General features: G+C 43.1%; 2 protein-coding genes across 2 annotated transcripts in view; both read left to right on the plus strand.

The window, feature by feature from the left end:
- fam163ba (family with sequence similarity 163 member B, genome duplicate a) overlaps positions 1 to 7,518 on the plus strand; it is a 31,145-nt gene extending 23,627 nt beyond the window's left edge. The window contains exons 2-3 of the mRNA XM_012834111.3: positions 2,561 to 2,676; positions 4,927 to 7,518. Of these exons, the coding sequence (XP_012689565.1) occupies positions 2,584 to 2,676; positions 4,927 to 5,451 (618 nt within the window). The 5' untranslated portion in view covers positions 2,561 to 2,583 and the 3' untranslated portion in view covers positions 5,452 to 7,518. The remainder of the gene's footprint in view (positions 1 to 2,560; positions 2,677 to 4,926) is intronic.
- Positions 7,519 to 12,912: 5,394 nt separating this feature from the next.
- swi5 (SWI5 homologous recombination repair protein) lies at positions 12,913 to 22,637 on the plus strand. The gene is made up of 5 exons (XM_012834140.3): positions 12,913 to 13,121; positions 13,699 to 13,747; positions 14,135 to 14,244; positions 17,324 to 17,418; positions 21,956 to 22,637. Exons 1-5 carry the CDS (start codon positions 13,021 to 13,023, stop codon positions 22,018 to 22,020), a joined length of 420 nt encoding a protein of 139 aa, XP_012689594.1. The 5' UTR covers positions 12,913 to 13,020; the 3' UTR covers positions 22,021 to 22,637.
- Positions 22,638 to 23,358: the final 721 nt, after the last annotated feature.

The following is a 23,358-nucleotide window of genomic DNA, read 5'->3' on the forward strand; positions in this document are numbered from 1 at the left end:
TTTTTTTAAAAGTATAAAAAAAAATCGCGTTAATCTCGCGATAAAAAAATTAACCGCGTTAAAATGGGTTTGCGTTAACGCCGTTAATAACGCGTTAAACTGACAGCACTAATATATACATATTTACACTATAAAAACACAAGACATATAACACAACAGAGAGACAAATACAGGTCAGTTTTGTGCATTGTTAAGTGCTATTAATGTGTGTGTGTGTGTGTGTGTTTCAATGTGTGTGTGTGTGTGTGTGTGTGTGTGTGAATGTGTGTTTCAACGTGTGTGTGTGTGTGTGTGTGTGTGTGTGTGTGTGTGCGTGCATATTGGTAATTGCTGTTGTTGTTACCATTAAAAATGGCACATAGAACCTTCCTCCTCTCAAATGGAGTGGCAATTATTTCTCCTCTCATAATGCACTGTGTTACACTTTTTCTGAGAGCCTCCCTCCTTGACTCATATGAACGACAGATCACCAGATTCCTCTCCATGTTGGTAACAGCGGACGACGGACCCTGGTCGGCCTCTTGGGAGAGACGAGCACACCAACCAGTTTGTGCCGCTCCTCCAGCCCAGAGCGCAGATCAATTGATTACATTTGGGCACTGGACAGGATTAGATTAAATCTGTCTGATTTGATTCCAGCGGGTAGGTACATAGCACTCGCAGACAGCCCATCTCATTGGCCCAGACGTCTGCGCTCAGAAAGGGGGGAGAGATGGAGAGGAGGTGAGCTGTGAAATGAAAGGGGTGGTTTGTGGAGGGAAGGGAGGTGGTGGACTATGTGGTGATGTTGGCGGGGGGGGGGGGGGGGGGGGGTCTGTTTTGACCAGCTGCCCTCTACGTTGTGCTGACAAAAACATCAAAGCAGAAAGATGCATTGGTTGAATAATATTAAAGAAAAACCAACTTGGATGAGGGTGTCTGTGTTGGTGTCAGAGGATCAGTGGCTCAGTGTGGTTCAGTAACTGTCTGTTGGTCTGTACAGTGTGTGTGCAATTATGTTCGTGTTTGTGTGTGTGTGTGTGTGTGTGTGTGTGTGTGTGTGTGTGTGTGTGTGTGTGTATGCCTGTACAGATGTGATAGAAGAGTGCACTGAGTACTTGTGTGCATGTGTGTTTCCATCTATTTCACCTTCAGCTCCCACTCCCCGACAGGACGAGGACAGGACATTACCCCCGATCAGTGTGTTTAGCTGAAAAAGCCTTGACTCATTATCATCAGGCACTGAAGTGCAGCGGCGCGACCCTATTTATCTTCCCCACTCCCTGGTGAGCTGCTTCGCTTCACAACGTGTTCCCGCTGTCCCTCTTCATAGCCTCGCACAGGGGCCGTGCTGAGATGTGAGATTCTGTGTGATTTTGTGTGATCCTCAATGACGGATGTCCCATCTGACAAAAAAAAAAAAGGTTTGATTAATGACTGTGCCTGAAATGTTATGAGAAATATAACTAAACTGATGGTGGAGTTTTTTTGCCCGCAAATATAGCAGAAATAGCAACAAACATTTTTTCCAAAATAAAAGTATTTTGCCCAAAAAATATTTGCATGAGATTGGTCAGCCTGGAGCACCACAGCTCACTGTTGACTGGCTCCACTGTTGCGAATGGAGCATCACAAAAGCACCAAGAAGAATGGGAGTAGATGGATCCTTGCTCAATAACATCGACAAGCACTACTACGCACACACACACTACGCCGATGAGCACATTTGTCAGGTCGCCATGACATTAGAGCAAGGTGCAAGGGTCAGTCAGCTGTGCCTAGAGGTCATGCTCCCATCGCTCTGTGCCATCTAAAAGGTCATGACCTCTCCCCCACAAATCAGATCTCCACCTCCTCCGTCCATTTGTTTATCTTTCTGCTCCAGCACTTTGTCTTTTGTATTGGTACTTTTTTGAAGTCCCGCCCAGCCCAGCCTATCTGTGTGTGTGTCCTTCTTTAGCCGATGCTATCGTTCCACCTTTTTACCCTTCAATTCACCATGATCTGACCTGCCACCCTCCTTCTCTCTCCCCCCTCCCTCCTTCTGTCTACTTTTCTCTACTGTAACTCTTCCTCTCCCCTCTACTAGCCCTGCCACCCTTTCCTTTTTCTTCTCTTCCTCCTCCTCTCTCTCTCTCCCTCTCCCTCTTCATCATTCATTCCTCAATGTTTTCCTTCCTGGCCATTCTCTTCAATCACTCTTTGTCTACATCATATTTCCTCTCTGTCTACTTTTGACCCTTGTCACATTCACGCTTTTCTTCTTTCTTTCATTCTTCCTTAATCCCTCCTCTCCCTCCTTTCATTCCATCCTCCTTCCTTGTCATCTTCTTTTCAGATGACTGTGTAACTGGTTGATGGTGATTATGTAGATGAGAACCATGGACATAACAGTGTTGTAACAGTGCTGGTGAAGTCATGACTTCTTTGTCAATACAAAGATGTATTATGTATAATCATTACCAATGGTGCATGAGTTTGCCTTTCCCTTTAGCATAATTACCTCCCTCTCTCTCTTTTTTTTCTCTCTCTCTCTCTCTCTCTCTCTCTCTCTCTCGATCTCTCTCTTTCTCTCTCTCAGGGTGTTGATGGAGAGGATTTCGAATGACAGCCGGGACAGTGGTCATCACAGGAGGAATTTTAGCAACAGTTATCTTACTATGTATCATTGCTGTACTGTGCTACTGTAGGCTGCAGGTAAGATCCCTGCCCCAATCTCCCACAGACACACACACACACACACACACACACACACACACACACACACACACACACACACACACACACACACACACACACACACACACACACACACACACACACACACACACACACACACACACACACACACACACACACACACACACACTGTCAGGGTGTGGTGTACAAGGACCCAAAAGAAGAGCAGACAGGAGTAAGGAAAAAAGAGTTTGTTAATGAACCAGGCAAATGGCAGAAACACAAGGGCAGACAAGTAATCTTCAGGCAATCTAAAGTCAAAAACCAGGCAGACAGGCAGACAGGGCAAAACCATGAAACAGCTGGCAAGAGGCAGGCAATGGTCATTAAACAGGCAGACGTGAAATAGACAAAGGGGGGGAAACAAAACAAAAGGCTGATGTACCTACAACCCTGGCTTAGTCCATAAATCAGGTCAAAAACAGCAAAACAGAGTCAAAAACACTGCAGAACAGAGTCCTGGCGGAGAAAGTCCAGGTCCAAACATAACTGGATTTGTGGCTCAAGAATATCAGTGTGCTAATCCAGCGACGACAGCAAGGCAAGACATGGTTAAAAGCAGTCCCTAATGAGACGAAACAGGAAACAGGCGAGTCCAGCCTGACAGGGCCAATGGTGGAATCCAGCGCAGACCCCGGAAAAGTGTAGACCCAAATGAGAGGGTAAAAAACAGGGCTAGGAACGGGAAGTGCTAGGTTGGCCCACACACTCACAGATAAGCATGTATCTGTGTCCCTGTCATGCATAGCCTACTTTAATAGTCCCCCAACACACACACACACACACACACACACAAACACCAGCAAGAAGTACCCTTATGCTTTTGTGTCACGTAATTCCCTACTGGCCTCTTTATCATCCTGTGTGTGTGTGTGTGTGTGTGTGTGTGTGTGTGTGTGTGCCAGGCCATACATGTCACACACCGAATGCGTGAGTAGACCTGCTCTTGTCCAAAGTGGCGGTTTACGGTGTTGCTGTCCATACAGGCACACACACATGTGACAGGTGTTTGAGTGGAGAGGTAGAGTGTGAAGAGAGAGAGAGACAGAGGGGATACATTGACGGAGTGTGTGAGATGGAGAGAGAGAGAGAGAGGGGGGATACATTGACGGAGAATGTGAGATTAAGAGAAAGAGAGAGAGAGAGAGAGAGGGGATACATTGACGGAAAGTGTAAGATGGAGAAAGAAAGAGAGAGAGAGAGAGAGAGAGAGAGAGAGAGAGAGAGAGAGGGGATACATTGACGGAGAGTGTGAGATGGCTTTTAGAGACTCGCTGCTCAGCGCCATCTAATTAAAACTCCATCCATTCCAATTTCACTCAGCTAGCCACCGCTTGGGCTCTGCACTTCTTCAGTCACGTAACAATGCAGAGAGATAACACATCTCTCTCTCTCTCCCTGTCTCTCCCTCTCTTCCTCTCTCTCTTCCTCTTTCAAGCACACATACATACACACACTGTGCTTCTCTCAGCCTCATTGCCAAGCCCTCTACTCAATTCAATTAACTTTACAAGCACGACCTAGTTTAATGCGCGCCAAACAGTTTCCCCTGCATTTAATTTCACATTAAACGTTTGAACGCTCTAAACCCAGAGATGTTAATACTGCAGGACCCACCCCCCAAAAAAAGAAACAAAAAAAACAAAAACAACAACCAAACCAAAAACACAGCAGTGACCTCTTCAACTCTTCTGCAACTGTAATGATCATGAGGCGAAGTGATTATGATGTACGCGTTTGAATGAATAGGTGTGACTGTAGGCCACAAAGTGACTGAATCAGCTGGGCTAGTTTAATTCTCAACAGTAGGACTTTAATGCAGGGCAGAGTGAAAGCCAATGACAAGACAAAGAGGAGGATAAAGCCACAGTTATAGCAGTGTCAGCAGTAGCATAGCTCTTAGCGCTCAGCTAAGTAGTTTAGTTCAGTGCATAGGAGGTCTGATTTATAGACCAGTGCTGCCCTCCCCTCATCCCTATAAATGTAATCGTTTCCTATCTCCTCCCCTCTGTTGGTCTTCCTGGGTTTGTGTTGAGTGGATGTATGAAGAAAATGACTGTATGTTCATAGGCTATAACGTCACAATCTCAAACTGCTCTCTCTATATCTCTCTGTCTATCGCGCTTTCTCTGCTTTCCCGCCCACCCCCCCCCCCCCTCTCTCCCTCTCTCTATCTTTCTCTCTCTATCTCTCCTTTGCTCCTGTCAGTATTATTGCTGTAAGAAGGAGGAGTCGGAGTCGGAGGAGGAGGAGCCCGACTTCGCCGTGACGTCCCGCCTCCCGCCCGTGCATTCCAACCACAACCTGCTGGCGGCATCTGCAGCCACGGCAACGGCCACCCACGGCATCGGGGTCGGCGGCGGTGGCGCCATTGCCACGGCCAATGGCCCAGTGGCCCTGTTCACGCCCCCCGTGACGCGCAAGCTGACGCGCTCGCACACCTTCTGCCCATCGTGCACGTCGCGCTACGAGCTGCCCTTCTACCTGCAGCCGCCCGAGGGCCTGCGCAACGGCGGCGAGCGCCTCAGTTACCGTGCAGTGCAGCAGCAGGAACTGCAGCTGCCCGTGGAGATGCCCGTGCCTAGGTACGCGCACCCACAAGCCTTGCACCCGCAGTCCTTGCACCCGCAGGCCCTGCACCCGCTAGCATCGGCCAGCAAGCTCAACCTGACAAGATCCGTCACCATGCGCGAGATGTTCACGCGCAGCTGCAGCATCAGTACCGATGTCTAGCACTGGACCTAACTGAATTGGACCGAACCGGATCGGAACACGACTGAATAGTTAAACTGGATTGGGCTGGTGCTGAGGCAGTTGTGGGGTTGGGGGTGTGACTGAAAGGTGCCATTTTTTTTTTTTTGGAGAACTCTGTCTATGCAGAGATGAACCACGTTGCACGAATCAGACATCTCTTCCCTTTGTGTCTTCTGCTCTCTGTGGACATCATTAGGAGTATCACTTTGACAGGTTACCTATCAGCTTCTCCCAGTGTCAGAGGCTTCGGAAGGGTGGGGTTAACTGGGGGGAGGGAGCAAGTAACTTCAGTCATGTTGCAGTCCGGCCTTCAGAGGATGAGTTCAAGCTGCTAAAAGGGTGAGGGGATCATACAGGATCTGAACAAACCTTTTTTGGGTTTCTCCTCACCCCTCGTACCACCTTTGAGCCTCTTCACAGGACCTCTAAAGCCTGTGCATGAGGTACATCTATTCAAATCCCACTCAATATGGGAGATGTTTTGGAATCGCACACCCACATAACAAACAGGTTTGCAAAAGAGTTTTTTTTTTTTCAAAGCCAGAAATATATAAAGTTGGAACCAGCTCATTTGGTGTCATGGAGAGGAGGTAGGCAGGTGACCCTGTCCTGCTCCCATGGGGGCCCAGTTAAGCACAGTGGTGAAGCCTGGGATTGAGGAGTGACCTCACACACTTTGACCATATCCTGAAGGAAAAAAGGGTTTTTTTTTGTAACATTCTTTTGGCTTCTGGGATGGGTGAAGGCGAAGCATCTTACAGCTACCAACCTGACATTTCTATACACACTCTTGAGAGTTATACCGTAGCTACTTGGAGCTCTCGGGTCCTTGCAATAATAACATAGGCAATGATTATACATGAGCAGACAATGTGTGATCAAAAGCTTTTTTAATATAGGATTCATGGATATTAATTTGTGGGCAACTATTGAGTGTTACAATTACTATTCGAGTATAGACTAAAAATAACCAGTTGATATATATTTCTCTCTGAGCTGTTTAGTTTTGTTTTGCTTTGTTTTGTTTTCTATTTGTTCGCTTATATTATTTACTCTGGAATTAATGAATCTCAGCTGTTTCTCTCTGCTGCATAAATCAGCATCTTGGAAAAAAAACTGAAACTGAAATAGTTTTCTTAGTGTGGCTTTGAATTGTCCCTTCCTGCTCTCCATCCGTTTTTCTCCCCCAAGGCAAAGGGATGACATTTATCTGAAGGGCTTGGAAAACTACAGTATCTTTCTCCTCTGAACTTCTTTGCCGTCGCTGGGAGGAGAATTCTTCTCTCTCGGTCTGACTCGATGGAAAGACGGCCATCTTGCGATGTGTTCACCACGCGTTCATTTACCCCTGGCTTTGGACCTGCACACTTTTGTTCCCCCAGCCGACGTTACCTCAGCACTGATGATCGGGAGCTTACTGCGTTGCTGCTCTGCTTCAACTCAACCCCACCGTTTATTACTGAGATTGATTCCCGCCCCACCCCCCGTTCCTTCCTGTTTGCACACATAGACGGTGAGTTGGGGAGGATTACCAGGTTCTCCCTGATCGTGATTGTGTCATGTGCCCTGACAAGCTTGCCACCATCTTCACTCCCAAGCGCTCCACACCTCGACTTCAACAGAACCCATGCAGTCACACATGAACATTTAAAGAATCATATACATACATAATGTACACCCCCCCCCCCACACACACACACACACTCACACACACACATACAAATCCAGATGTTTTCTTTTAACAGGAATTTTTACAACATATTGAGTTTTGTTTAAGTGAAACAACTGTATGAAAAAAGTATACAGTGACCATTGTTGTTATTCTTATTGTTCTTATTATTGATATGATTCTCATTATTATAATCTGTGTTCATCTGAATCTTTGCTGCATTGTTTTATCTCAGTATGCAAGATGCTTTCAGCTTTCAACGCTTTCTATTCTTGTGTTCCTGTTCTGAGGTGATACAAGCCTTTTACTGTCATTGGTTTCAAGTGTACCAATAATGAACACGGTGTTGTTAATAAAAATTAAAAGGCTGAAAAATCCGCTGGTTTCTTTGCTTTTGATAACTGCAGAACTGAACAAGTGGTACTGATGAAAGATTTCACGTCAGAAACCTTCAATCAACTGGGACTCACAGCTCATTCATACTGGGCCACTCCATGAAAATACAAGTGACCTCTTTGACCTCAGTGTTTTTTAACATGTTATTTGGCATTTGAGTAATACACCATAATTTGTGATGTGTGAAACAATTTACAACAGCACCTTTCATTTGATGAAAGAAAGGTCCCCTTCACTGCTCTGTAAAAATAGACTTTAATTAAATAATGAAATCCTTTAATTTACACCAAAATCATTCATCTAGGGCCTGTACAGAGACTTGGTAACACAATTTCACAGCCGCAGCTCTTTGTCCTTTTTTGTATTTGATGGAGAGGAGAACATAGCCTCCCCTAGTTCGCCGAGCGAGAGGGATCACTTGTCATCGGCCGAACGCCAGTAATCACATCTGACCCTCGGCTGAACTCTAAACGGCCGCGCTACAGACAGGCAGCGCCGGTGCTTATTGAGGTATCTTTCACCGCCCTCCCACACACACACACACACACACACACACACACGGGTGACATACAGCTTCAGGAATTCGACACTCCCTAGGTGCATTTTAACCCATCGCTAGGTGAGCCCTATAAAAACTCTCTGTCACCAGTCCAGGATATTCAGCCAATAGAAAAACTAATCTTTTAGCCAGGAGAGGAAAAGAAACAATATCCCTGGCCAATTTGATCATGTGACCCAGACCTTGATGCTGTCCAAATGTCTGGGATAAGCACATGGCCCCACTGTTTTTCTGGGCACTCTAGTAGCTCGACTGGTAGAACATTCTTACGAGACCAAGGTCATGGGTTTGAAGCGCACGCCGTTTGATCATAAAATATAAGTCACCTCAGAAAAAAGGTGATGCTAAATAAATGCTTGTAAAAGTCGCGGACCGGTGCCTGAATTAAAGTCAGACCGTGTCCAGGGGAGGGTAATAATCTGGAGCATGACTTGGAGCAAATAGCTGCAGAAGCACAGAGCGCCATCTCTTTAGCATTCTAAACAGGATGAAGGGCGAGGGAGAGAACGCAGAATGCATTCCTATGGGAATTATGAAGTACATCTGCTGTGCTCATTTACATGTGTGTGCGACACGTGTGTGTGTGTGTGTGTGTGTGTGCGTGTGTGTGCTCACAGTTGAAAAAAAAAAGTGGGGAAATATTTGCCAAGCGTAAAGTCTTCAAGGCCATAATCACTTCCTATACATCCAGCTTAGCTAGCAGAGCCTGTGAAGATGTATTGATGCTTTATGGCATGCTTTGAATTATTCCTCTCCCTGGTGATCATTCCAATCTCACTGTCCATCTCTCTCTCTCTCTGTTACTCACTCTCTGTCTGTCTCTTCCTCACCATCTCTCTCTCCCTATCCTTTTCTTTCTCTCTCTCAATCTCTGCTCATTTCTTCATGGATCTGTCAATCAACCTCTCTCTCTCTCCCCCTCCTTTTAAGTTTATCTCTATCTCTCTTCTCATTTCTGTGCATTTTTGCAGGTGCATCTCTCTCTCTCTCTCTCTTTCTCTCCCTAGAGTGGGGAGGTGAGGGGTGTCAGACAGGATGGTTTATGATGTTTGGCTGTAATGTCAGAGAAGTGCTGTTCAGACGCTACACAGAGGGGTAGTCCATCATGAATTATAAACGTGACAGAATGCAAACCAGCCCTCACACCACTTCTCTCAGCTTCCTCCTCCGTCTCTTCAGGGAACCAGGGACGCACGTCCAGTCAAGGGGGCATCCCAAAGTAGACACACATGGCAGGGGGGGTGCATCATGTCATTTTATCCCAGCAAGTCATACACTTACCACGGAGGGTGAAGTGTGTTAGAGAGAAGCTAGGGTGACCTACATGCCTTTTTTTTCAAAGTTGAATTTATGTTTATGGCTTCTGATAGACCACTGAGTAGTTTGCAGATCTGCTGGACAACTTCAAAATGGTTGGACAGATACCAGTGACAGTTAAAAGTCCATTCAAGCATATAACCAGCACACACACACACACACACACAGGCAGGTAATGGGCACACACATATATGATGCAGTAGGTGAATGATAACACACACACTCACATACACAGACATGTGCACAGACAAACACATGCACACACACACACACACACACACACACACACACACACACACACACACACACACACACACACACACACACACACACACACACACACACACACACACACACACACACACACACACACACACACACACACACACTCTCACCTTCCCTGCATAATTGCCGCTGTGTGAGGGCTGGGGAGTCTGCCTGCCATGGAGCCATTACCACATGTGTTGCTGATCCCTAAAAGGAGAAGGACCAGAGCCTCTGTGAATTTTTCATCCTCTCCTCTCCTCTCTGCTCCTCTCCTCTCCTCTCTTCTTCTTTCCTCTCCTCTTCTCTCCTCTCCTCTCCTCTGCTCCTCTTTGTGTGTCGGTGTATAAATAACACATGGCTCAGGAGGGCCGGCAGAATGGTGGAGGGAGCAAACGAGGAGGGGAGGGATTTTTTTTATTATCATTCCTGCCTTTTTTGCCTTAGCTGAGTCCTGTTTCCCTTTTCATATTGCTCAGTGAACCATCTCGCAGACAGCTCTTTCCACTCCTATGCCCACTGTGAGGGCTCCAAGACGGCACACACTCATTGCACTGTAGTATCTCAGTGTGTGTGCCAGGGCTGTTTTGTGTCTCTGTAAAGAGAGGATGGACTTCGCTTCACTTCACTCCAGCTTGGTCAGGTTGGCTGGTGCTGCTGACCTGGTGGTCAACTCCACTGGAAGACTGACTCAGAACCAGGTGAAGAGGAACACTTAACAAAACTCAACAGTTGCTTCATTTTTATTCATTTTATTATTGACAGTGGATTAGACGGGTGACAACAGAGGGGCTTGCATAAATGCTTACAAGAACAGTGTATTAACATTCAGTGTCAATTGACTGGTGTGGTGGGCAGCTGGTGTGGCAGCAGGACATGTCAGTCAAATATATAGTGTGTCTCAACAGCCTTCAAACAAAACCAGCAAACAATGATAAATAGATTCCACTCTCATGTTCTCATAAAGAGTGTTTCCGTCTCCTCTTTCTTTCTGTGACTGTGATAACTCCTGTGCCATCACTTCTGTCAGGATATCTGTTAACTTCCTGGGTAAAATATGTTATCCCATATGGCATAAAGCCCAGTCTCACGCTTCCGAATCGGAACATGCGCTGCGTATGCCCCCTCTGTGAGTCTGCCTAACAGGACGTAAAGTCCCCCTATCCCAAGTTTGCCTGTTGTCCTCAGCACACCTCTTTTATCTCCAGCTCGGATGACTCATTTATCCTGCTGCATCTGCCCCTACCCTCACCCCTCCGCCCCCACCCACCCTCTGCATCCCTTCACGGGGCTATAAGTCGTTCATTCAGCATGTGACTCCGTCCTCAATGACTGACTGAGACCTCGGCTGCATCATTCTCAAATTGCCCTGCGTGCAGTTATTGAAGAGACTCACGGCAGCAGAACAACAAGGATGAAGCTCTCTGGACTGTGCAATGGAATGCAATAACGGAGGAGGGAGGTTCATGAACGGCACTATTAGCGTTATATTACAACACAGGCGTACAGCAGCCTCATGCAAATATAATACTCCAAGGACATCTCATTACCATATCCAATTCATATCGGCAACAACCCATCAGGGCCATACATGAAATGTGATCCAATAAGTATCAAATAGTACAGAACAGTCCACTTCATTGCATAGAAATACTCATGATCAAGATTTACAAGGCCTCATACTAAAGTTTTGGTTCAGCTGTTTTGTCATGCAATTGCTGACAAGCCTTTTGAATGTCTTGCCAAGAACTTGCAAAGGTGTTACTTAGGACTTTAGAAGGCTATCAGTTTGAGAGTTTCATAGGCAAATTATAGCACTTTTAAAACTTCTGTCAGTTTAGTGAGGGGTTGAAGACAAGTAAAGACAATATAAGAAGGGTTCTAAGAACTTTTTGTGTTGATATTGATTGACTGAAATATAGCATAGTTCAAGGTGTAAACCATGAAAACACTGTGTCTACGGCAATGAGTTGGTTTAGTAGTGTATACTCGCTAGGTTATGAATGCGGTAAGCCTCCAATACTATTGTAGTGATTTTTGGATAGCAGGTTAGTGGCGCCATCTGTTGGTTAGAAGTGGCTAAACTGTTCTGTCTGTATTTTAATCAGAGAAGAAATTTGCTTCAGTCGCCCAAAGGCTCTCATATACGTTTTAATTTCTGTAGAATATAATTGCCTATTATTCTTGAAAAAGCACCTAAAAAATGTACACATTTGGTCAACGTTAGGGAAGTAAAATATTTGATCGAAATTCACATTAACTTCCGCTTAAAGTAAACCAATCAAATTCTATATCCTATGTAAATACACCAATTAGAAACAGAGATAGTAGTAGGCGGGAGTTTGTGAGTGTACAATTTCTTTTAAACCTCAAACTGTAGGTGATTTGCCCCATGGCGACAGTAGACACTCAAATAGCACACATGTTGAAATCTAGCACTGGGTGGGATAGATAATATGGTGCAGCAATATCTATGTAACAGATGGTTTGAAAGGCCTAATCAAATTGTAATTTGTTCGGATTCTTCGGCAGGCTGAGTAAGCTATTGTTAACTGTAAATCTGTATGCTTGACTTAATTTGTTGAGATTTTTCAACAATTGAATATAACGGTTTGTTTTGTTTGGGTGCAGCAGTAGAGGGTAATAAAGTTGCAGATCGTTGCAGAGTAGCTCATAAAACGTACATAAATGACCATTTGTAGTGCCATTGAGTATATAACAATAATTGACTAGGTTTAGATATCAATATTTAAAACAGCTTGGCTTATAAACAATTTATGGCTAAATACATTTTACAAAGAGATTAGACATTAAGGTACACATTTGTGTTATCTGTAAAAACAGGTGATCACAGGAGGAAGGGTAGGCTAGTATAGGATGCCAATCTAAATCATAAACTAAATTTAGGCTAACAGGAAAATGTTCATTAAGTGGAGGAGAGAAACTGTAGAACATGTAAACCTACGGTAGAGATCAAAACATCTGTGAAAGAGTGTGAAGCAGAGGGAATTTCTATTACCTCAAGGTAAAGAGTATTAACGTTAGAAGGTTTAGCCTACTTCCAAAACTCTCTGGAAATATATTATGTTATATTTGGTTAATTTGAAAGGATATGAAGTGTATCACTATGAATTATTTATTTGTGTATGTATTTATGTACTTACTTTGAACGTCTTTATCCGCATTGATGCTCCACACCCAAAACAGTTGGTGGCGGTAATGCACCAAATTGGAATGCCATCTGCCAATAAATTAACAGAAGAAGAAGAACTGTAGCGACTTTTAATAAAGTTTTAGAAAAAAAAACAGCTTTCCATACTGTAACGAAATGTGGTGACCCCAGATGTGCAGTACAATGGAGTCAGAGAGTGGACAAGAATTAACTGCGAAATGTAATGTTACACCAAGACAAGGGGGCGTAACTGCTCGGAGGACTCTGCGAAGGTAACGTTAGCTAAATAGACAGTCTCAATAGCTGACGTTAGCTAATGTAGCTAACATTAACAGACCCGAGTTTGAAATATGTTGGGTAGCTATATCAGTCGTGATGGATGTCAGCAAGGCTCTACAATATCAAGGCCATGGCTCTGGCTATAGTATGCATGCCATAACGAAATGCTGCACTGGTGTCCAGGATTTTGGAAGAAATACAAAAATGTTTGCGTCAACGGGTCAGCTAGGTCAGGTTGAGTTCATTCGTTTTAATGTGCTATGACATTAGTCATTATTTGCCAGAATCATTAGCGACGGGTTTCCTCAATACTTTCAACTTCAGTCTACAATTCAGCCACAAAGCTGAATCAAATGTAGCCCTGTGGCATTGACGTTTACTCTCTTGTACTCTATTGATTTCCAATCGCAGACCTATGTCACAACCATCAGATGTTCAGCGTAGGATAGGTATTTCAAAATTCTCTGTAGAGGAACAATTGATGTGTTTGGCATAGCCTGGTATCTCTCCCCCCCCCCCCTCTCTTTTGCACAACTAGTGAACCTGACCCTGGATCTGTGTTTCTTTTAGGACACCAATCTCTGGAGATAGAAGAGTCCATTCCAGTTTCAAATCTCCTGTAAGTCAGTCCATTTTCTCCTTCACTGCTTATCAAATCATTATAATGGCTTCTTATGCTCATCCTCTCACAACATTGCTGAAGTGTTTTGCACTGCGAAATGACCATACATTTGTAATACATCAATAGTTGGTCGGTTGAGGACAATCCACTTATTGCCTTCCTTTTGAATGTCGTAAACCTACTTGTTATTTTTTTTTATGTATTTGTATTTGAATTTTGATAAAATTTCTCAGTAAACTCACCCTGTCTTAACTTCCCTTGTTTAACTATCTACCATACGCTGTCAGCAGTGAAGGGATGCGATTCTCCGATGCTTCCATTAGTCTTTGAGGAATGTGTGATCGTGCCATCTCAACCCTCTTGTGGCCCTTACCTGTTCCTCAGGTGCAGAGCACCTCTGCATCAGGGTCCCATGCCTCACCAGAGAGAGAGGTGGAGGAGCTGAAGAGGAAGAGGGATGAGCTGGATTCTGAGATCGCCCTGCTGCGGAATGAGTGAGGAACATTACACAGTCCCTCCAGGACCTTGCGAGGGTTTGTTGTGATTGTTGCGGTCAAAAGGAACTGAATTATCTGCAGGAATTCTCAAAAATATTGTGTTTATAAGAGACATTTGCATTTTTTTTTTTTTTTTTAGGTTGCTAGTTTTTCTAACATAATCCAATTCATTGTGAAGGTAGCCTATATGTCGGTGTGAAGGAGAGCGAAACAGACCTGTTGTTCCCACTAGCCACTTACAGTGCCCTCCACAATTATTGGCACCCCTAGTGAATATGAGCAAAACAGGCTATAAAAAAATATGTCTTTGCTGTTTATCCTCTTGGTCTTTCACTCAAAATATTCACAAAAATCTTACCTTTTCATTGAAGCAAAATTATTGAAAGAAAAAAAAACTGTTGACATTAAATACATATTTTTCCCCAAAACATGTGTGCCACAATTATTGGCACCCCTAGAAAAATCTTATAATTAAAATCTAACTGAAGTATATTTCCAGTCATGTTTTACATTTTTAAGTTCACCTGTTTGATAAGGAACTCTTAAGAGGTCAACCATGACTTCCTGTTCCACTGGCGAACAAATATGAGGTGACACAGGCCAAATTCCATTAGTCATTCATCACTATGGGAAAGACCCAAGAACACAGTGACAATGTGCGACGGAAAGTTGTGGAGCTGCACAAATCAAGAAATGGACACAAGTAAATCTCTAAAGAGTTGAAAATACCCATTTCCACTATCATGGAAATAATTAAGTAGTTTAAAGCGACAGGAGATGTTAAGAATCAGCCTGGAAGAGGACCTATCTGTAAATTGACCCCACGCACCGTGAGGAGGATGGTTCGACTGGCAAAAGAATCTCCAAGGATCACAGCTGGAGAATTGCAGAGGTAAATTGAGTCTTGGGTTCAGAAAGTCTCCAGAACTACCATCAGACGCCACCTCCATCACCACAAATTGTTTTGGAGGGTTGCCAGAAAAAAGCCTCTCCTGTCAATCAACAACAAACTAAAGAGCCTACAGTTTGCCAAATGTAAGTCAGACTTTCAATGGGACCGAGTTATATGGTCAGATGAGACCAAAATAAAGCTTTTTGGCAACAAACATCAAAGGTGGGTTTGGCGTAGACAGAAAGATAGCCATACAGAAGAGACCCCCATACCCAATGTGAAGTATGGTGGCGGATCTTTGATGTTGTGGGGCTGTTTTGCTTCCAAAGGCCCTCGACATCTTGTTAGGAGACATGGTATCATGAACTCCATCAAATACCAGCAGATATTAAATGAAAACCTAACAGCCCCCTCTAGGAAGCTTAAAATGGGCCGTGGTTGGACCTTCCAGCAGGACAATGATCCGAAGCACACCTCAAAATCAACACAAAAATTGTTCACCGACCACGGAATAAAGGTTTTTGCCATGGCCATCACAGTCCCCCGACCTAAACCCCATAGAAAATCTGTCGGAAGAGCTGAAGCCGAGTATACAAGCGTTGACCTAAGAATCTGAAGGATCTGGAGAGATACTGTATGTAGGAATGGTCTCAGATCCCGTGCCATGTGTTCACCAACCTCATCACACATTATAGGAGAAGACTCAGAGCTATTATCTTGGCAAAGGGAGGCTGCACAAAACATTAAATTAAGGGGTGCCAATAATTGTGGCACACATGTTTTGGGGGAAAATATTTATTTAATGTCAACAGTTTTTTTTTCTTTCAATAGTTTTACTTCAATGAAAAGGCAAGATTTTTGTGAATATTTTGAGTGAAAGACCAAGAGGATAAACAGCAAAGACATATTTTTTTATAGCCTGTTTTGCTCATATTCACTAGGGGTGCCAATAATTGTGGAGGGCACTGTAGCTATTCACGAGTCAGAAATCCCACTACTAAACTGTAAGAACAGCGTTTATACCATGACCTTGCCAATTATATTGCTGAAATGTATCAGCTAAATCTAATTTAAGAATCTCATTCAGACAAACATTTCACTGTGACCCTATGTCATTCCTCTGGGTTCATTTTCTTAATGATCAGTGGCCTACAATACCTGTAGATGAAGGGAAGGGACTGTTTTCAGTAAACTAGACCTTTATGATGGCTACTTTAGCAATACTTATCAGTAAGGAGGCTTCATTTAAAACTGGTAAATTACCAAAAAGGCATAGAAAACCATGACAACTCCAACAACAATACAGATAGCAAAGATGAAGGTTTTCTAGCATTGGCTCTTCTAACCATCGTCTTTTGGTGATAAAGTTGGAGGTGTCGTGAAAGATTTTCTAATATTTTCATGACCCAGATTACAGAGCTACAGGTTTGCTTATCTGTCCCTCACATGATCTTATCCTAAAATATATCCAAACGGATTTGGAGATGACCCCAAAACTAGTTCCCTGTGAAAACATACCTCAAATGGTAAATTCCTGCCTATGGTTACTTTCATATTACTTTCCCATTGGGGTCATGAAAGTGATATGCTCTGAGAATGTATCCCCTAGCCTCTGCAATCAGGAACTACATTTTCAACATCATCTGACAGGCTTTCCTGCCTGCCATCTATGTTGCATGTGCATCGACCATTGAAGGCAGGGGAGGAACTTCCTTGGTGTTCACCAGAGAAGCTTGGCTTCAGACAAACTTTCTGTGGCTTTAATTTTAAAATCACTTTTCCCGGCCTAGAAAAGTCACTAAATTACGTAAATGTATTGAAAGTTTTGAAAAAGTGATGAAATTTGATTTGGTCTGATGTAGATTGTCAAAGGTCATGGAAAGTTCATTAAAGGACCATGAATAGTCATGTAAATGTTTTGAAATCTTGTCAATCAAAATATGTGGGAACCCTTTAATAACTAGCAGGAATCCATTCCCACATACATTTTAAACCTATTACCACCTCTCCATGTAGCCATTGTAAATTACTATTGATTACTCATAAAGGTGTTTATGAGACAGAAATAGTTTAAGCTGGCACTGCCTTTCTGCACTGGGTGAGGTTTCAATATCATATAACCTTGGTCATCCTTGGGAAGTGAAATTATAGCCCGGGTGTGTCGTGTTGTTGTCCTCTTCACAGAGGGATGGAGATTCAGGAGCTGGATCAGCATATTGACCTGCTGCATGAGTACAATGATATGAAAGACATTGGACAGACACTGCTGGGACAACTGGGTAAGAAAAGATAACAGATCAGTTGGCGTATAATTTTGCGCGTGTGTGTTACCCATGGGACATGTTGTTTTTTTGTTTTTTTTTAAACATGTTTACACTGTGTCACCCAGAGAGGAAGAATAAAATAGAATAGGATAGAAATAAAAAATATGTAGACTTTGTAAGGGGAGACTTAGTTTTGGGAGGCGGAGAGTGTGTGTGTATTGACAACTCACTAATTTTTTTAATCGAGGGGGTTTGTGTGGGAGGTGTCTTGTGTTAATTAAACAACTATGCAACTTTGATGGTGTTGGTCTCAGCACATAGAGCAAAGCATACATTAATATTAGGGATGCACGATAATATCGGCACGACATCGGTATCTGCAGATAAAAGCTTCAAAACTTAATTATCGGCATCTGCAGATATGAAAATTTCTGCCGATGTACCTGGCCGATAAAGTGACGTTCAAATTATGCGCACGCCAAGCAAATGTTTTGGTTACTATGAGCGCCAACAACGTAATTCAACACGTCGGCTGTGTGGCAGTACTTCACAGTATCAGAGGATGTTGACATGCTATTTGTCAGGAAACTTTTCAGGAGATGGAAGAGGAGACGACAGCTTGGCCGTAACGTAGGTTACATGCATAGATGCAGACCACCCGCGTGCAACGCTTTGCAACATTACCTGTCGCGCGCTAATAGAAGTTAATAAGTTGCTAGTTAGCTAGACAACACTAGCTAGTTAGCTTGCATGCTACGTGACACCAACGAAGTTGATGATCTCATTTGACGGGATGTGAAACGTTATGTCACGAGCCCACGCTATCAGTACATGGCTTACTTTTGCATATATGGAATTTATATAGCTAACTTGGCAATAACCTTACATAGATTAGTCTAGAAATCCTAGAAGGGATGTTATTAAACTGTAAGTCAGTTAACCAACGTTAGCTTTCCAAGTTAGCCAAGTTGCATTTCCAGAGTGTAGTTGTTCAAGTTGGTACTGTTCAAGTATGAAAATTGTGACGTGAAAATATAAATACATCTGCCATATTTGAAATCATTTCAATAGTTTCATGAGTGAATGTCTATTTCTAAAATGATACAAATCAAGTTTTTAAATGTCCTGTATCTACAGCAATACCCTATCATAATAACAGATTAATTCTAGTACAGGAGAGACTTTTCAATAATTAAAAAGCAGAGGTGTATATATATCGGCATCGGCAATCGGCCAAAAGGAGCTTGTAAATATCGGCATATCGGATATGGGCTAAAATTCAATATCGTGCATCCCTAATTAATATGGATATAACTCTTGGTCTTATCTTACGCAGTTGTGAAATATGGATGATACTGACAATATTTTAATGTTACCAACATTCTACAGTAGCCCAAGATAGAAAATTCAGTCAACAGTGCTCTTATTATGTCTACATACAGACGTCGTTTTTTTGTAAATTCGGTGAAACCTGGTCATAATTGGTAAGTCCAAACGATTAAAAAAATGTAATTAGTCATATTTGTTTGTATCTATTTTTAAACAACATTCATTTCTTAAGCCATGTTCATGTAGTAGCCTAGTCTATTATAAGACAGACTCGACGTCCTTGAGAAATCCCTCCACAACTCACAATTGCTGCATGTTTATTTATCAAAGAATTTCCAAAGCATTCATTTCTGCTGTCCTTGGGAGGGGTTATTATGTGGTGTAGGCAATGATTCAATAGAGATAGACAAGTTCGGAACTGAACTTTAGTTCTCCAACGCCATCCAAAACACTCTTACACTCATCAACTTTTCTTCTATGCTCTCAACTCCCTCCAAAACCTGCTTTACCCCTGACTTCAAACAGAGCAGTAAAGGGAATGTTCTTAATACTGACAAAGAACAACATTTTGAAACTGACCCATTTTCAATTCTTACACTAGCTTCACGTGATTATCGAGTAGCTCGAGAGCTGATGTGGCTGCTTAATGACTCGAATACGCGAGTGTTCTGTGCAACCTCTAGTGCTGGTTGTGCGCAAGAGTTGACCGCCAATGGTAAGTGATAATAAGAAAGGGATACTGTATAGTCTACCGGTCAGTATAGGAAAATAAACCCCGACAGGACGCGCAACGTATGTGGGATATACGTTAGCAGCCGTGTAATAATGATTGATATGAGCATGTACACAGTGAAGGTGGAGCCATAGATAGATTAGTCTACTTCCCATTTTAAGCAGAACTGTCAACAGAAGCACCTGTTGATAAATTGGTGTATAAAGATGTATAGCCCAATGTTAGGTTTGCATTAGTGCTGTTGCTTATAAAAAACACAGTCCAATCAGGTACGATCAATTCACAGGTTAAGGTCAGGGTAGTTGTCACACATCGCAGTTTATTTGACAGAGGCCTTCCCTGTTGTGACTGACCTAGCCTCGGGTTACCGTCTTTATGTGGGTCCTGTTCAGGGGGTACATTCAGAAATGAAACAGTTTGTTAGGTCAGCCAAATTATAGGGAATCACATAAGGTAATAAGATTAGAAGATTTTGGCATCAACCCTCTACCACCAGCTCTACTTTGTTAGGCCCAGTCTATTAATAGCGCTCTGATTGTGATGAGTCATTGATAGTGTCACGTGGAAACAAAATTGAAGATTACTACCGAATCCCGGGTCAGAATCATCCCCCACTCCAACCAGTTCTGTGTCACGAGGTCCAGTCGATGAATCACTTTCAGAGTATGATGCTCATATGCCGCCATCCTGCATATGTTTCCTCATCCCACATAAAGGAGTCCTTTCAGAGGGCTGGTATGGGACTGGTTGACACTGGGGCTGCCTCCATTGTGACTCCAGCTGGGCTTGTGAGTGGGAGTGGGGGTAGGGGGATGAGGAGAGCCCTTGAAGATATGGAGATGTGAGTGATGGTAAGCAGTTGGGGGCTGGAGATTTGGCTGACCATGCTACAGAAGGGGCTTTACCACCGCAAGAACCCGTGGGCCGTAAGAGGGCGGTTTATGAGTGGCCCTGAAAAACTGCTGGGCGTAGCTCGACGCCAATTGGTTATATGCGACGTGAGTGGAAGATAAGAAGAAGCACCATTTTTTACATGCATATACACACACACACACACACACACATACTCACATACTTAAACAGTTGGTAGAGGAGCAGGAGGGGGGCACTGGAGATGTCTCAGACTGCATGGTAAACACACACACACACACACACACACACACTCACAGAAACTAACACAAGAACAGAAGAAACTGAAAAATCTGAAATGATTTCCTGCATCACTTGATGATCCCTCCCGAGGATCTCAAGTTGATCAAATTGTGATCAAATAAAGGTGTAGGAACTGTGAGTTGTGGATGGATTTCTCACGGATGGCTTAGACGTCGGGTCTGTCTTATAATAGACTAGGCTAATACATGAACAAGGCTCCACAATGAATGTTGTTAAAAAATAGATACAAGCAAATATGACTAATTATATTTTTTAATCGGTTGGGCTTACTAATGACCAGGTTTCATAGAATTTAATTTTTGATTTTTTTTAAAGCAGTTATATGTAAATACATAACACTCATAACACTAAGAATTTCCTATCTTAGGCTACTGCTGAATGTTGGTAACTGATGTCAAAATATCATCCGTATCATCCATACTATCCATCCATACACACCCTTGCTTCACGATGAGTTATATTCATGTAATATCACATTTTTCAACCTGGACCCTTTTGGGTCCAAACTTTTCTAAGGACAATTAACTGGTTAACTTAACCAGTATGGAGTAAACCCGGCAACTGAAAAACGGCAATACAATGGAATCCGGTGAGGCCTTCCAGCACGTCTACATAAAACGCTGACAGGCTCGTACATTTTATTATGAGGGTCTGACAACATGGAAAGGACACCTGCATCTGTTTACCTCAATAACTGTAAAGAAACTGTAGAAAATGACTTTGCACAGTCAGTGTTTTAGCTTTCTTTTCTTCGGGTCTCTGGCGTAACACCCCACTCAGCGCCTGTAGTTGGTTATCGAAGGGAGGCGCTCTCCTTTGAGTGCCCACTCAGGCACCACAGGGTAGGCCAATCGACAACAGGCACTGAATGGGGTGCTACATGTTTTAGCTTTCTCTTCCTCTGGTCTCTGATGTAGCACTCCATTCAGTGTTCCATTCATTCTAACTCAATACTGGTTGAATAATCCTTCCTCCATTCAGTGCCTGTCGCCGTTTTTTGCGTTCTAACTCCGTACTGGACTAATTTGAGGTTGAAAAATCCTTTAATTAAATTTTTTGCTTTATGTGCTGAGACCAGCCCAATCATAGTCGCATAATATTTGAATTGACACAAGACACCTCCCACACAAACCTCCCGAGTACTCGAGTCTTTCAGGAAATGATTACTCGATTTCTAAAATGATGTACTTGTGCAATCCCTAGCACACACACAAGATGTGTCAGAGTGAACATACACACACACACTCACGATGTCTCAGAGAGGTCAATATCCACAGTGCGAAGACAACTGAGACTTTGTTGTTTGCTTGTCTGCAGCCACCCTGCGAGGAGTGACCACTCGGGATTTGTACGGCCTCTTCGACCTGGAGCTGGATGACTAAGGACACGGAGACGGAGGACACAGAGCGCCCTCTCCATTCCTCTCCTCCAGGGGGGCAGTGGTGACCAAGCATGGGCCAAGAATCCCAGAATGGGAAGTGGGAATCCCTCTGAACCAGGGGAGGCAGCCCTTCTGCCCGGTTGTCTACATCAACAGTTCAGTGTTACTGACAGATGGTTGAAAGTTACTGTCAGTTTCATGTGTGGTGCCTTATCAAAACTGAAAGGCTGTTTTTGTTTTGTTTGTTTGTTTTCTCCAATGCATTTGGACTGTCAAAAAATTAACACTTTAAGGATAGTGGACTCTCATTTAAATTGAGATTGTGATGTGAGCGTGGAGAGTAACATTTCTGGACATCCAAAGCCTTTTGTGGGCAGCTTGAAAGGGTAAAGTATCTTTGGCATGTTCCCGTCCTGTCCTTCCTCACATTGTGCTTCTGGAGAGGAAGAGGAAGGAGATGGTTGCATTAGAGGATGTTTGAAGAACGGCGCTGTGTTTTGGTGTGTGGATGAAGTTCACTCTAGCCTATTAGGTTATTGTTGGGAGTTTTGGTAAAAAATGTAAAAGATCTGTGTATATAGTTTTATGTTCTATCAATAAACTGTTTGTTTTGCAGTCTCTTTCTGTTTGTTTTTGTAAATTATAGAGATGCCATTTTATTGATGGCTGCATAAACCGTAATATTCCTGTATGTGTGTCTGACGGTGGGAGATTGTGGCTCCCTTTTACAAATCTGCAGGCCTGTTTCTTAGAGATGCATCATCTCTGCTTGTTGACTCCTATGAGAAGACTTTGGATGTTTGACTGGATATGGACAATCATAGATTTAAGGTGACATGATATCAAGAGCACAAGGATAATCAACAAGCCAAATGGAAAAAGTAGCAGTAATAAGTCACTAACTTGTATGTATGTAGGATATGTACATTTTCCTCTGGTAATAGTGACTTGTAACTACTTATTCTGCTGTACACCATATAGACCAGTAATGTCTGTTAATGCGTTTATTTGAAAAAGGACAGTGTACATTGATAAACATTTCCCCAAAAAATGTAAATGCACCGGAATTAGCTAGTTTTCATCCGTTGTCCCTTCATATTAATTAATTAATTGTCAGGTTTTAATATTTACAGTAGGTTTTAAGATTAAGCCTTTTAATGTGTTGACATCCCCAAATATTTTTTACATTAAAAGTTATCAGTGTGGATTTGTATGTGGTATTTTTTGATTAATTTCATCACCACGGGATAAGACATGAAAACTGCTTTTTTTTTTCTGCTGCTGTATTTTGCTAAGAGCATCTCAGAGACCTTTCACACGAATGCGTTGATCCGTCAGG

This window comes from Clupea harengus, chromosome 12 (assembly GCF_900700415.2).
Source record: "Clupea harengus chromosome 12, Ch_v2.0.2, whole genome shotgun sequence".
Taxonomy (NCBI): Eukaryota; Metazoa; Chordata; class Actinopteri; order Clupeiformes; family Clupeidae; genus Clupea; species Clupea harengus.

What these genes read in the sequence shown, in the direction of transcription:
- swi5 (XM_012834140.3), top strand. Translation starts at nt 13,021, where the DNA reads ATGTGCAGTACAATGGAGTCAGAGAGTGGACAAGAATTAACTGCGAAA. An exon ending in GCTCGGAGGACTCTGCGAAG is followed by an intron (nt 13,122 to 13,698) that starts GTAACGTTAGCT and finishes TGTTTCTTTTAG; the next exon opens with GACACCAATCTCTGGAGATA. An exon ending in ATTCCAGTTTCAAATCTCCT is followed by an intron (nt 13,748 to 14,134) that starts GTAAGTCAGTCC and finishes CCTGTTCCTCAG; the next exon opens with GTGCAGAGCACCTCTGCATC.